This window comes from Homarus americanus, unplaced genomic scaffold (assembly GCF_018991925.1).
Source record: "Homarus americanus isolate GMGI-L3 unplaced genomic scaffold, GMGI_Hamer_2.0 scaffold54612, whole genome shotgun sequence".
Taxonomy (NCBI): Eukaryota; Metazoa; Arthropoda; class Malacostraca; order Decapoda; family Nephropidae; genus Homarus; species Homarus americanus.
The window spans coordinates 1-15,585 of NW_024742619.1; the positions used below are offsets into that span (position 1 = coordinate 1).

The following is a 15,585-nucleotide window of genomic DNA, read 5'->3' on the forward strand; positions in this document are numbered from 1 at the left end:
TAATGGACTTTTCAATGGCAACGGTAATGGTCTCATCAACGGCAACGGTAATGGATACACCAACGGCAACGGAGTCAACGGGAACGGGTTGAGCATACCGGCGCCAGCCTCTCCCTCCGGCCTGTACCAGACGCCCGCCTTCTAAGTGTTGCCTCCCACGTCTGTCTCAACTCTTACAAACTTTTTGTTATCATACACCGAAGCTGCAGTTAGAGGACATTTGTCTGTGTCTTTCACTACTTCCAGGAATTAATATATGTGAGAGATGTCAGCTTTACCTAAGAGGCAGCTAAAACGACTAAGCTAACCAGCTGAGCCTGACATGGCAGGGTCAGGACCATAGTATGCTGTACCTAGTAACTATGTACTGTACATGCTTGCTCTAGTTCTCACTCTTTTATCTGCAACTTAATAAACTTATGTACTTATATAAAGTTATAATACATCTACAACTTATGTTGCACCTGTGGACATGAGCGTCTTTTTCTAAATTATTAATTGCGGTGTTCTAAAAAATAATCCAGGAAATCTTGTATAAATCTTTGTGATTCAGTTAACAGTATTTTTTCTGTATAATAAATAACTCGGTCGTGGTTTCAAGTTAATTAAATTACTTCATTATCTGCTGTATGTTCTAAAGTATTGTTATATTGAGGTGTGGTCAGGGAGCTTAAAATGTTTTCCAAAAATTAACTTGTTACTTGTTAAGAGTTCAACTAAATCTTTACTCGAGATTAATCAATATTTTGTTTATTATTTATAATTACAAAGTGTAGTTGACAACCTTTATTTGTTGCTTCAAGATGCTTATTATATTTTCTTATGACAAATATAATCTAAAAAAATAATAAATAATATTATTATACAATGTGTTTATATCCTATTCTTATCACGACTTAAACAATAGAATTCTTTCAGATTTACAATAATTCTGAAGATCTAGTATTGTACCTGCAGTAGCTGTCATCTTCATCAAAACATCAAATATGATTCACATGAATATTAACAAGATGTAATGATAGGATTGTTTGGTTATACAACATGGATCAAAAAAAATGGAAACTCGTTATTAATAGTACAATACAGTTCATATCTATCAATTGTACCCAAATACCACTCTAAGATTTCATGTACAGAAACAAGTGAACAAGAAGGAAATAAAACCAATATTTTTTAGTTGTATTTGTACATGTATTTTCCCTCCCTCCCTCCCTCAACTCCCTGGCATTTTGTATTTTTCTAAGAGTTCGGAGTTAAAATCATCATTCTCCATTTCCTTCATGACCTTATAGTTAGGCACGTATCCCCTCCCATCTTGGTGGGTTGATGGAGAACACCTTACCTCAAGAACTAGTTGACAATGAACTGTGCTGTAGAGCGCGGCCATACTCACATTAGTGCAGGCCACACCACCATAGGCCTCAATAGACACTAAATTATCACCCTGGAGAAAAACTTTCTCACCTCGATACATAAAACCAAATTAAGAGTCAACTTTAAACTAATTACTTCTTTAGCGTATGTACACACCTGCTTAGGCTTCCATGGTCAAGGATTCCCATGATTCCTCCTCACTAGATCATCACTATGTTCGGTCACTCAAGCTACGTCTTACAGTGCGAGAACGCAACACGTATTTCTCTACTTTAGTTACACGTAGTGATATGTGTCAAGCTGGACCCTGAATGAAAGAGTAACAAGTAAATTAGAAGGAAAAATGAAGAACTTAAGAATCATATGTTGGGTAATAGAACAAATAAAACAAGAAAAATAGAACTAAGGAAGAGATGTGAGAGTGAAGGAAGTGTCTGGCAGAGATATGACAACAGGAGTTTGTTGTGGTGTTACTGGCATATTGAGAGAATGGTAAGGGAAAGACTGATAAATCCGATGTATAGTTCAGAAGAGGATGGTAGGGGAAGGGAGAGACGGACGGAGTAGGAAGAAGGTAGGAAGGAAGAGAAGGAGAGATGGAGGGAGGAAGAGAGGAACACCTAGAAGGAGATTATCGAGCTGGAAGAAGAACTCAAGAAATCAAGATGGTGGACAAACAAGACGTTGATATGTTTATGAATGAGGAGAGAGACCATGGCGTCGACCAGTTGTTGTGGCCGACGGTGTTACTGACGGGTGATCCCAAGTTATATGGAAAGACAGAATAAACCAAACAGATACCTGAGGTCTTGTTATGAGAGGAGAACACTACAGCAGAGCCTATCTGTTGTAGCAGAAAGAGTGAATGAATGATAACGAATGAAGAGGAAGTTTGTTTGTTTCCGGCAATTCTGTGATGTAGTGAAAGTAGTCTTAAATGAATGAAAAATAGTTCTAATATACTCTTAGTTTTATATCTTTGTTCCCTCAATTATTGAAATATATTAAGGCTTACTTATGAAACTGCCAACACAAAACTTTTCAATACACAGTCGACAATCCTGGCTGACAGCTATTGAACCTTGTCTTCTCACCCCATGTAGGGATGATTGCTTTACTTCCTCTGTGTGTGTGTGTGTGTGTGAACAGGGTATTGTGAAACCTAAGCATAGGATTTCAATGGAACTTTATAGATTGTTCAAATGATGGCCAGAAAAGAAGTGAATATGTGTGTGTTTGTGTGGAATCGGAATTAGAGGAATGTAAAGAAATTAATAAAGGAGAGAATTACTGACTCGCTTAGAAATTTGACCCTCGATTCGTGTTTCGTAATCGTTCATTGAATCTGTATCGAAGTGGGAATGAGTATTTTTGGAACATGTACTATCGTTGACAAAAGTTCGCTCCCTGTAGTGAAACTGAGACACGGGAATGAGTCTCCGAACTGACTTACCCTCATTGTTATCTGGTGCTGGTGTGCTGTGAGGGTCGATACTGCTTCAGTTTGGGAAGGAGCAAACTTTTGTCCACGATAGTACTGTGCAGCCACGGTCAAAACTCCTGTCGTCTCTCCTGCTGCTTCACTAACCCTGAGATTCAGACTCGCGAACCCGAGGCAGTAGACATTGATGCATTATTGTGTCCACGGATTCTTTGGATTCACGAGTTTGAATTACTGGATTCATGAAGCAGCAGGAGAGGCGACAGGACTTTCTACTGTACTGTACAAGTGAGATGTTTCCTAAATGATAGTGTTAGTATGAACAAACCTGACGAAACAACCTCACAATTAAAGTATAATGAAGGAATGTGAAGTGTTGTATGGAGGCAGATGAACCACAACACGGGAGAAATAGTTGATCAACTTGGTACATAACTTTACAAACAAGGATCATGTTTATGTAACAATAATTATAAGGTATCATAATAGTTTTTTCATAAAATTTACATGAAATTTTATTAAAAGTCTCAAAAGGAAAATAAATATACTCGAATTTGATGAGATTTACTAAAGAACAAGAATAAAAGTAAAGACAAAAGAACTTATGTTTTAATTAATTTTGGTGGATCTTGATGAAACTTAATATGCTAATTAGGTGATATTGTTACAGAAAGACAAAAAAAACTTTCATTCAGTTGAAAAAAAAAAACTTTCATTCAGTTGAAAAAAAACAACAACAGAAACTCAATATTGTTTACATCGACGATAAAGACAATACCGAGACAATAACATAAATTCTCCTTATATCTCACTACTTTTACCTAACCTAACCTAACCTAACCTGTAGATAGGACGAGATATATTAATAAACGAAAGATCTATTATGAAAAGTTTAATCTCGTCAGTGAAAGTCAGAGTTCCTCACCAGGTCACGTGAGTTGCTTTCATAACTCAATGTCTCACCTTCTGTAAACAACAACTGTCAAATATCATAAGTTCCTTAACCTTTTTTCAAATAAGGGAAGAATTTTATCATCGGTTACAAATTTACTTTCATTTTAATTAATATTAAAGAGTCCAGTTTTATACCACTGCCCAGCCTTATACCACAGTCCAGCCTTATACCACAGTCCGGCCTTATACCACAGTCCAGCCTTATACCACAGTCCAGCCTTATACCACAATCCAGCCTTATACCACAGTCCTAAATTATACCACAGTCCAGCCTTATACCACAGCCCAGCCTTATACCACAGTCCAGCCTTATACCACAGTCCAGCCTTATACCACAGTCCAGCCTTATACCACAATCCAGCCTCATACCACAGTCCTACATTATACCACAGTCCAGCCTTATACCGCAATCCAGCCTTATACCACAGTCCTACATTATACCACAGTCCAGCCTTATACCACAGTCCAGCCTTATACCACAGTCCAGCCTTATACCACAGTCCAGCCGTATACTACATTCCAGCCTTATACCACAGTCTAGCCTTATACCACAGCCCTACTTTATACCACAGTCCAGCCTTATACCACAGCCACTCCCTCCACCACCTCTTGTCCTCCCATCACCACTGTTGCCAACACAAACTACTGTCCTATCTCGTCTGTACATCAAACAACGATAAATAAATACTTTAACACCTGAGGGAAAACTTATCATAAAGGTATTCATCATTAAAAAAGTCTCAGTTGATGATAAATTCTGTTTATATTTACCCATTAGTTCAGTAAGAGGAATTCCCATACTGAGTGAACGTTTGCTGATTCGTCTGTATATATCAACAGTATGAAGGTAATTCAGAATTTTAAAGGAATCAATTAAAACTAAAGACACCGTAATGTATAATAACTTTTTCTTTTTTTTCATTAAATTTATATATGAGCTTTTACATAAGTTTCTCTCTAAATTTACCTGTTCCATAACATTTCAGGCTTTAACAAAATATGGTAGTGCCAAGGTCTATGACCCAACCAGCAGTGTTCTACTTAATATAAGCCAAGCAGGTCACCCAATACAGTTCCTCTCACCATCTAGCGACCTTGAGCCCCCCGGAGTGTCTGCCCCCCGACCATGTATATAAAGCGGCGCCAATTGGACCCAGCATCACAACTCTCGCTCTGGTCTTCCTCCTCACCTCACCTCCTCCTCGAGACTCACACTCAACACTTGACTCAACAACAACACCTCACTCAGAGTCACAACTCATATTAAGACTTTCACAACAAACATCTCCTGAAGATGAAGGTCACAAAACATCTTATATTTATCGGTAAGAGAACTATGTAACTCGTATATGTAATGATCTTTTTCATTAAGTTTCTAATGTATCTCAGAAGACTAACTCTCTCTCTTATTCATTACTGAACACAAACGTAAACTAAAAGCTCAATTATCACGTATAAGAATTTTCCTTCCATTAACATCTATGTAATTTTTGTCGTAATTTACAATAAGTTTTACTTTCTTTATTTTCTCAGCCTCGCTAGTTGCGTCATCCTGGGCGGTCAACCTAAATTATTTAACTCCAACGAACGGCTTCAATGGTGGCAACGGTAATGGTAACGGTAATGGAGGTTATAATAATGGAATTAATGGAAATGGCAACGGAAATGGGTTAGTCAATGGAAATGGTAACGGATACGCCAATGGTTTAAATGGAAATGGTGTGATTGTAAACGGTAATGGAAATGGTAATGGATATGTAAATGGCGGAAATGGTAACGGAGTATATACAAACGGCAATGGAAACGGAGTAATCAACGGAAATGGTAACGGATACACCAATGGTGGTTATGGCAACGGTAATGGACTTATTGTCAACGGCAACGGTGTTGTTAACGGAAACGGATATGCCAATGGAAATGGTAATGGTTTTGTCAACGGCAACGGTGGTGTTAACGGGAACGGATATACCAATGGAAATGGTAATGGTTTAGTCAACGGCAATGGTGCTGTTAATGGGAACGGATATGCCAATGGAAATGGTAATGGTTTAGTCAACGGCAACGGCGCTGTTAACGGGAACGGATACTACAACGGCATCGTGGGCCCCATCAGCGCCCTTGCAGATGCTATTGGAGGTGGTGGCGTCCCCGGCGTGGACTATCCCATCCTGGCTTCTGTCCCCTTCACTGGATTCTCCTGCGGCGGACTAATACCCGGATACTACGCTGATACTGCCCTCGAGGCCGGCTGTCAGGTGAGTCTTTTACTGCCCCCGAGGCCGGCTGTCAGCTGAGTCTTATACTGCCCCCGAGGCCGGCTGTCAGCTGGGTTTTATACTGCCCCGAGGCCGGCTGTCAGCTGAGTCTTATGTCATATAAACTAATACATTCTGAATTTTATGAAGGTTTAGTTGTTACGTCTCCTGCTGTATAAAGAAGATATATTCCTTTATTCCTTAAGATTTTTGATAATAGAACTTGAAGCATTTATCTGTTTCCATAATAATGTTGTTTAAAGTAGATGTTGCTTATCTTCAGGTTAATTGATAATGTTGTCCTCGACAGGTGTTTCACATCTGTCAGGCAGATGGCAGGAGCGACTCCTTCCTGTGTCCCAACGGCACCATCTTCAACCAACAGTTCTTCGTGTGTGACTGGTGGTACAACTTTGACTGTTCCACCGCCCCGCAGTTCTACAGTCTCAACGCTCAGATCGGAGTGGTCAACGGTAATGGCAACGGATACTCCAACGGCATCGTCAATGGCATTATTAACGGTAACGGGATTTACGGTAACGGAGCAAATGGCAATGGTGCAGTAAACGGAAATGGTGTCGTCAACGGTAATGGAAACGGATACGCTAATGGCAATGGTTATGCTAATGGCAACGGTAATGGCAATGGATACGTCAATGGTGGAGTAAATGGAAATGGACTCATCAATGGCAATGGCAACGGTTATGCTAATGGCAACGGTAATGGTAACGGATACGTCAATGGTGCAGTAAATGGAAATGGTGTCGTCAATGGTAATGGAAACGGATACGCTAATGGCAACGGTAATGGCAATGGATACGCCAATGGTGCAGTAAATGGAAATGGACTCATCAATGGTAATGGCAACGGTTATGCTAATGGCAACGGTAATGGCAATGGATACGCCAATGGTGCAGTAAATGGAAATGGACTCATCAATGGCAATGGCAACGGTTATGCTAATGGCAACGGTAATGGCAATGGATACGTCAATGGTGCAGTAAATGGAAATGGACTCATCAATGGTAATGGCAACGGTTATGCTAATGGAAACGGCAATGGCAATGGATATGCCAACGGTGCAGTAAATGGAAATGGTCTCATCAACGGCAATGGCAACGGTTATGTAAATGGCAACGGTAATGGAATTAATGGCAACGGAAATGGTAATGGTCTTATCAACGGCAACGGTAATGGATATACTAACGGGAACGGAATCAACGGAAATGGAAACGGATACACCAACGGTAATGGAAACGGTAATGGATACGCCAATGGCAACGGTAATGGTATTATCAATGGAAACGGTAATGGACTTTTCAATGGCAACGGTAATGGTCTTATCAACGGCAACGGTAATGGATACACCAATGGTAACGGAGTCAACGGGAACGGGTTGAGCATACCGGCGCCAGCCTCTCCCTCCGGCCTGTACCAGACGCCCGCCTTCTAAGTGTTGCCTCCCACATCTGTCTCAACTCTTACAAACTTTTTGTTATCATACACCGAAGCTGCAGTTAGAGGACATTTGTCTGTGTCTTTCACTCCTTCCAGGAATTAATATATGTGAGAGATGTCAGCTTTACCTTCCTTAAGAGGCAGCTAAAACGACTAAGCTAACCAGCTGAGCCTGACATGGCAGGGTCAGGACCATAGTATGCTGTACCTAGTAACTATATACTGTACATGCTTGCTCTAGTTCTCACTCTTTTATCTACAACTTAATACACTTATGTACTTATATAAAGTTATTATACATTTACAACTTATGTTGCACCTGTGAACATGAGCGTCTTTTTCTAAATTATTAATTGCGGTGTTCTAAAAAATAATCCAGGAAATCTTGTATAAATCTTTGTGATTCAGTTAACAGTATTTTTTCTGTATAATAAATAACTCGGCCGTGGTTTCAAGTTAATTAAATTACTTCATTATCTGCTGTATGTTCTAAAGTATTGTTATATTGAGGTGTGGTCAGGGAGCTTAAAATGTTTTCCAAAAATTAACTTGTTACTTGTTAAGAGTTCAACTAAATCTTTACTCGAGATTAATCAATATTTTGTTTATTATTTATAATTACAAAGTGTAGTTGACAACCTTTATTTGTTGCTTCAAGATGCTTATTATATTTTCTTATGACAAATATAATCTAAAAAAATAATAAATAATATTATTATACAATGTGTTTATATCCTATTCTTATCACGACTTAAACAATAGAATTCTTTCAGATTTACAATAATTCTGAAGATCTAGTATTGTACCTGCAGTAGCTGTCATCTTCATCAAAACATCAAATATGATTCACATGAATATTAACAAGATGTAATGATAGGATTGTTTGGTTATACAACATGGATTAAAAAAAATGGAAACTCGTTATTAATAGTACAATACAGTTCATATCTATCAATTGTACCCAAATACCACTCTAAGATTTCATGTACAGAAACAAGTGAACAAGAAGGAAATAAAACCAATATTTTTTAGTTGTATATGTACATGTATTTTCCCTCCCTCCCTCCCTCAACTCCCTGGCATTTTGTATTTTTCTAAGAGTTCGGAGTTAAAATCATCATTCTCCATTTCCTTCATGACCTTATAGTTAGGCACGTATCCCCTCCCATCTTGGTGGGTTGATGGAGAACACCTTACCTCAAGAACTGGTTGACAATGAACTGTGATGTAGAGCGCGGCCATACTCACATTAGTGCAGATCACACCACTATAGGCCCCAATAGACACTAAATTATCACCCTGGAGAAAAACTTTCTCACCTCGATACATAAAACCAAATTAAGAGTCAACCTTAAGCTAATTACTTCTTTAGCGTATGTACACACCTGCTTAGGCTTCCATGGTCAAGGATTCCCATGATTCCTCCTCACTAGATCATCACTAAGTTCGGTCACTCAAGCTACGTCTTAAAGTGCGAGAAAGCAACACGTATTTCTCTACTTTAGTTACACGTAGTGATATGTGTCAAGCTGGACCCTGAATGAAAGAGTAACAAGTAAATTAGAAGGAAAAATAAAGAACTTAAGAATCATATGTTGGGTAATAGAACAAATAAAATAAGAAAAATAGAACTAAGGAAGAGATGTGAGAGTGAAGGAAGTGTCTGGCAGAGATATGACAACAGGAGTTTGTTGTGGTGTTACTGGCATATTGAGAGAATGGTAAGGGAAAGACTGATAAATCCGATGTATAGTTCAGAGGAGGATGGTAGGGGAAGGGAGAGACGGACGGAGGAGGAAGAAGGTAGGAAGGAGGAGAAGGAGAGATGGAGGGAGGAAGAGAGGAACACCTAGAAGGAGATTATCGAGCTGGAAGAAGAACTCAAGAAATCAAGATGGTGGACAAACAAGACGTTGATATGTTTATGAATGAGGAGAGAGACCATGGCGTCGACCAGTTGTTGTGGCCGACGGTGTTACTGTCGTGTGATCCCAAGTTATATGGAAAGACAGAATAAACCAAACAGATACCTTGAGGTCTTGTTATGAGAGGAGAACACTACAGCAGAACCTATCTGTTGTAGCAGAAAGAGTGAATGAATGATAACGAATGAAGAGGAAGTTTGTTTGTTTCCGGCAATTCTGTGATGTAGTGAAAGTAGTCTTAAATGAATGAAAAATAGTTCTAATATACTCTTAGTTTTATATCTTTGTTCCCTAATTATTGAAATATATTAAGGCTTACTTATGAAACTGCCAACACAAAACTTTTCAATACACAGTCGACAATCCTGGCTGACAGTTATTGAACCTTGTCTTCTCACCCCATGTAGGGATGATTGCTTTACTTCCTCTGTGTGTGTGTGTGAACACGGTATTGTGAAACCTAAGCATAGGATTTCAATGGAACTTTATAGATTGTTCAAATGATGGCCAGAAAAGAAGTGAATATGTGTGTGTTTGTGTGGAATCGGTATTAGAGGAATGTAAAGAAATTAGTAAAGGAGAGAATTACTGACTCGCTTATAAAGTTGACCCTCGATTCGTGTTTCGTAATCGTTCATTGAATCTGTATCGAAGTGGGAATGAGTATTTTTGGAACATGTACTATCGTGGACAAAAGTTCGCTCCCTGTAGTGAAACTGAGACACGGGAATGAGTCTCCGAACTGACTTACCCCCATTGTTATCTGGTGCTGGTGTGCTGTGAGGGTCGATACTGCTTCAGTTTGGGAAGGAGCGAACTTTTGTCCACGATAGTACTGTGCAGCCACGGTCAAAACTCCTGTCGTCTCTCCTGCTGCTTCACTAACCCTGAGATTCAGACTCGTGAACCCGAAGCAGTAGACATTGATGCATTATTGTGTCCACGGATTTTATGGATTCACGAGTCTGAATTACTGGGTTCATGAAGCAGCAGGAGAGGCGACAGGACTTTCTACTGTACTGTACAAGTGAGATGCTTCGTAAATGATAGTGTTTGTATGAACAAACCTGACGAAACAACCTAACAATTAAAGTATAATGAAGGAATGTGAAGTGTTGTATGGAGGCAGATGAACCACAACACGGGAGAAATAGTTGATCAACTTGGTACATAACTTTACAAACAAGGATCATGTTTACGTTACAATAATTATAAGGTATCATAATAGTTTTTTCATAAAATTTACAAGAAATTTTATTAAAAGTCTCAAAAGGAAAATAAATATACTCGAATTTGATGAGATTTATCAAAGAACAAGAATAAAAGTAAAGACAAGAGAACTTATGTTTTAATTAATTTTGGTGGATCTTGACGAAATTTAATAAGCTAATTAGGTGATATTGTTACAGAAAGACAAAAAAAAAAACTTTCATTCAGTTGAAAAAAAACCAGAAACTCAATATTGTTTACATCGACGATAAAGACAATACCGAGACTATAACATAAATTTTCCTTATATCTCACTACTTTTACCTAACCTAACCTAACCTAACCTGTAGATAGGACGAGATATATTCATAAACGAAAGATCTATTATGAAAAGTTTAATCTCGTCAGTGAAAGTCAGAGTTCCTCACCAGGTCACGTGAGTTGCTTTCATAACTCAATGTCTCACCTTCTGTAAACAACAACTGTCAAATATCATAAGTTCATTAACCTTTTTTCAAACAAGGGAAGAATTTTCTCATCGGTTACAAATTTTCTTTCATTTTAATTCATATTGAAGAGTCCAGTTTTATACCACTGCCCAGCCTTATACCACAGTCCAGCCTTATACCACAGTCCAGCCTTATACCACAGTCCAGCCTTATACCACAGTCCAGCCTTATACCACAGTCCTACTTTATACCACAGTCCAGCCTTATACCACAGCTACTCCCTCCACCACCTCTTGTCCTCCCATCACCACTGTTGCCAACACAAACTACTGTCCTATCTCGTCTGTACATCAAACAACGATAAATAAATACTTTAACACCTGAAGGAAAACTTATCATAAAGGTATTCTTCACTAAAAAAGTCTCAGTTGATGATAAATTCTGTTTATATTTACCCATTAGTTCAGTATTGCATAAGAGGAATTTCCGTACTGAGTGAACGTTGCTGATTCTTCTGTATATATCAACAGTATGAAGGTAATCCAGAATTTTAAAGGAATCAATTAAAACTAAAGACACCGTAATGTATAATAACTTTTTCTTTTTTTTCATTAAATTTATATATGAGCTTTTACATAAGTTTCTCTCTAAAATTACCTGTTCCATAACATGTCAGGCTTTAACAAAATATGGTAGTGCCAAGGTCTATGACCCAACCAGCAGTGTTCTACTTAATATCAGCCAAGCAGGTCACCCAATACAGTTCTTCTCACCATCTAGCGACCTTGAGCCCCCCCGGAGTGTCTGCCCCCCGACCATGTATATAAAGCGGCGCCAGTTGGACCCAGCATCACAACTCTCGCTCTGGTCTTCCTCCTCACCTCACCTCCTCCTCGAGACTCACACTCAACACTTGACTCAACAACAACACTCATTCAGAGTCACAACTCATATTAAGACTTTCACAACAAACATCTCCTGAAGATGAAGGTCACAAAACATCTTATATTTATCGGTAAGAGAACTATGTAACTCGTATATGTAGTGATCTTTTTCATTAAGTTTCTAATGTATCTCAGAAGACTAACTCTCTCTCTTATTCATTACTGAACACAAACGTAAACTAAAAACTCAATTATCATGTATAATAATTTTCCTTCCATTAACATCTATGTAATTTTTGTCGTAATTTACAATAAGTTTTACTTTCTTTATTTTCTCAGCCTCGCTAGTTGCGTCATCCTGGGCGGTCAACCTAAATTATTTAACTCCAACGAACGGCTTCAACGGTGGCAACGGTAATGGTAACGGTAATGGAGGTTATAATAATGGAATTAATGGAAATGGCAACGGTGTGATTCTAAACGGCAACGGAAATGGGTTAGTCAATGGAAATGGTAACGGATACGCCAATGGTTTAAATGGAAATGGTGTGATTGTAAACGGTAATGGAAATGGTAATGGATATGTAAATGGCGGAAATGGTAACGGAGTATATACAAACGGCAATGGAAACGGAGTAATCAACGGAAATGGTAACGGATACGCCAATGGTGGTTATGGCAACGGTAATGGACTTATTGTCAACGGCAACAGTGTTGTTAACGGAAACGGATATGCCAATGGTAATGGTTTTGTCAACGGAAACGGTGGTGTTAACGGGAACGGATATACCAATGGAAACGGTAATGGATTTGTCAACGGCAATGGTGCTGTTAATGGGAACGGATATGCCAATGGAAATGGTAATGGTTTAGTCAATGGCAACGGCGCTGTTAACGGGAACGGATACTACAACGGCATCGTGGACCCCATCAGCGCCCTTGCTGATGCTATTGGAGGTGGCGGCGTCCCCGGCGTGGACTATCCCATCCTGGCTTCTGTCCCCTTCACTGGATTCTCCTGCGGCGGACTAATACCCGGATACTACGCTGATACTGCCCCCGAGGCCGGCTGTCAGGTGAGTCTTTTACTGCCCCCGAGGCCGGCTGTCAGCTGAGTCTTATACTGCCCCCGAGGCCGGCTGTCAGCTGAGTCTTATGTCATATAAACTAATACATTCTGAATTTTATGAAGGTTTAGATGTTACGTCTCCTGCTGTATAAAGAAGATATATTCCTTTATTCCTTAAGATTTTTGATAATAGAACTTGAAGCATTTATCTGTTTCCATAATAATGTTGTTTAAAGTAGATGTTGCTTATCTTCAGGTTAATTGATAATGTTGTCCTCGACAGGTGTTTCACATCTGTCAGGCAGATGGCAGGAGCGACTCCTTCCTGTGTCCCAACGGCACCATCTTCAACCAACAGTTCTTCGTGTGTGACTGGTGGTACAACTTTGACTGTTCCACCGCCCCGCAGTTCTACAGTCTCAACGCTCAGATCGGAGTGGTCAACGGTAATGGCAACGGATACTCCAACGGCATCGTCAATGGCATTATTAACGGTAACGGGATTTACGGTAACGGAGCAAATGGCAATGGTGCAGTAAACGGAAATGGTGTCGTCAACGGTAATGGAAACGGATACGCTAATGGCAATGGTTATGCTAATGGCAACGGTAATGGCAATGGATACGTCAATGGTGGCGTAAATGGAAATGGACTCATCAATGGCAATGGCAACGGTTATGCTAATGGCAACGGTAATGGTAACGGATACGTCAATGGTGCAGTAAATGGAAATGGTGTCGTCAATGGTAATGGAAACGGATATGCTAATGGCAATGGTTATGCTAATGGCAACGGTAATGGCAATGGATACGCCAATGGTGCAGTAAATGGAAATGGACTCATCAATGGTAATGGCAACGGTTATGCTAATGGAAACGGCAATGGCAATGGATATGCCAACGGTGCAGTAAATGGAAATGGTCTCATCAACGGCAATGGCAACGGTTATGCAAATGGCAACGGTAATGGAATTAATGGCAACGTAAATGGAAATGGTCTTATCAACGGTAATGGTAATGGTCTTATCAACGGCAACGGTAATGGATACACTAACGGTAACGGAATCAACGGAAATGGAAACGGATACACCAACGGTAATGGAAACGGTAACGGATACGCCAATGGCAACGGTAATGGTATTATCAATGGGAACGGTAATGGACTTTTCAATGGCAACGGTAATGGTCTCATCAACGGCAACGGTAATGGATACACCAACGGCAACGGAGTCAACGGGAACGGGTTGAGCATACCGGCGCCAGCCTCTCCCTCCGGCCTGTACCAGACGCCCGCCTTCTAAGTGTTGCCTCCCACATCTGTCTCAACTCTTACAAACTTTTTGTTATCATACACCGAAGCTGCAGTTAGAGGACATTTGTCTGTGTCTTTCACTACTTCCAGGAATTAATATATGTGAGAGATGTCAGCTTTACCTTCCTTAAGAGGCAGTTAAAACGACTAAGCTAACCAGCTGAGCCTGACATGGCAGGGTCAGGACCATAGTATGCTGTACCTAGTAACTATGTACTGTACATGCTTGCTCTAGTTCTCACTCTTTTATCTGCAACTTAATAAACTTATGTACTTATATAAAGTTATAATACATCTACAACTTATGTTGCACCTGTGGACATGAGCGTCTTTTTCTAAATTATTAATTGCGGTGTTCTAAAAAATAATCCAGGAAATCTTGTATAAATCTTTGTGATTCAGTTAACAGTATTTTTTCTGTATAATAAATAACTCGGTCGTGGTTTCAAGTTAATTAAATTACTTCATTATCTGCTGTATGTTCTAAAGTATTGTTATATTGAGGTGTGGTCAGGGAGCTTAAAATGTTTTCCAAAAATTAACGTGTTACTTGTTAAGAGTTCAACTAAATCTTTACTCGAGATTAATCAATATTTTGTTTATTATATATAATTACAAAGTGTAGTTGACAACCTTTATTTGTTGCTTCAAGATGCTTATTATATTTTCTTATGACAAATATAATCTAAAAAAATAATAAATAATATTATTATGCAATGTGTTTTTATCCTATTCTTATCACGACTTAAACAATAGATTTCTTTCAGATTTACAATAATTCTGAAGATCTAGTATTGTACCTGCAGTAGCTGTCATCTTCATTAAAACATCAAATATGATTCACATGAAGATTAACAAGGTGTAATGATAGGATTGTTTGGTTATAAAACATGGATTAAAAATAAATGGAAACTCGTTATTAGTAGTACAATACAGTTCATATCTATCAATTATACCCAAATACCACTCGAAGATTTCATGTAGAGATACAAGTGAACAAGAAGGAAATAAAAACAATATTTTTTAGTTGTATATGTACATGTATTTTCCCTCCCTCCCTCCCTCAACTCCCTGGCATTTTGTATTTTTCTAAGAGTTAGGAGTTAAAATCATCATTCTCCATTTCCCTCATGACCTTACAGTTAGGCACGTATCCCCTCCCATCTTGGTGGGTTGAGGGAGAACACCTTACCTCAAGAACTGGTTGACAATGAACTGTGATGTAGAGCGCGGCCATACTCACATTAGTGCAGACC

The 15,585-nt window shown here is 39.1% G+C and overlaps 1 protein-coding gene across 4 annotated transcripts; it reads left to right on the forward strand.

Moving 5' to 3' along the window:
* The first annotated feature begins 4,940 nt into the window (after nt 1-4,940).
* Nucleotides 4,941-15,041, forward strand: LOC121876972 (glycine-rich cell wall structural protein 1.8-like). Of its 4 annotated transcripts, none has more exons than XM_042382552.1 (4): nt 4,941-5,094; nt 5,303-6,024; nt 6,335-6,698; nt 13,564-15,041. In XM_042382552.1, the coding sequence occupies exons 1-4, from the start codon at nt 5,064-5,066 to the stop codon at nt 14,316-14,318; spliced, it is 1,872 nt and encodes a 623-aa protein (XP_042238486.1). In that variant the 5' UTR covers nt 4,941-5,063; the 3' UTR covers nt 14,319-15,041. The 4 variants fall into 4 exon arrangements, with proteins under 4 accessions (XP_042238486.1, XP_042238490.1, XP_042238488.1 ...); XM_042382556.1 differs by lacking the exon at nt 13,564-15,041 and adding an exon at nt 7,020-8,200 and having other exon boundaries at nt 6,335-6,683; XM_042382554.1 differs by lacking the exons at nt 4,941-5,094; nt 5,303-6,024; nt 6,335-6,698 and adding exons at nt 11,937-12,080; nt 12,289-13,025 and having other exon boundaries at nt 13,302-13,608; nt 13,795-15,041.
* The last annotated feature ends 544 nt before the right edge of the window (nt 15,042-15,585 follow it).

What these genes read in the sequence shown, in the direction of transcription:
- LOC121876972 (XM_042382552.1), top strand. Translation starts at nt 5,064, where the DNA reads ATGAAGGTCACAAAACATCTTATATTTATCG. An exon ending in CCCTCGAGGCCGGCTGTCAG is followed by an intron (nt 6,025 to 6,334) that starts GTGAGTCTTTTA and finishes TGTCCTCGACAG; the next exon opens with GTGTTTCACATCTGTCAGGC. An exon ending in CAATGGTGGAGTAAATGGAA is followed by an intron (nt 6,699 to 13,563) that starts ATGGACTCATCA and finishes CAGTAAACGGAA; the next exon opens with ATGGTGTCGTCAACGGTAAT.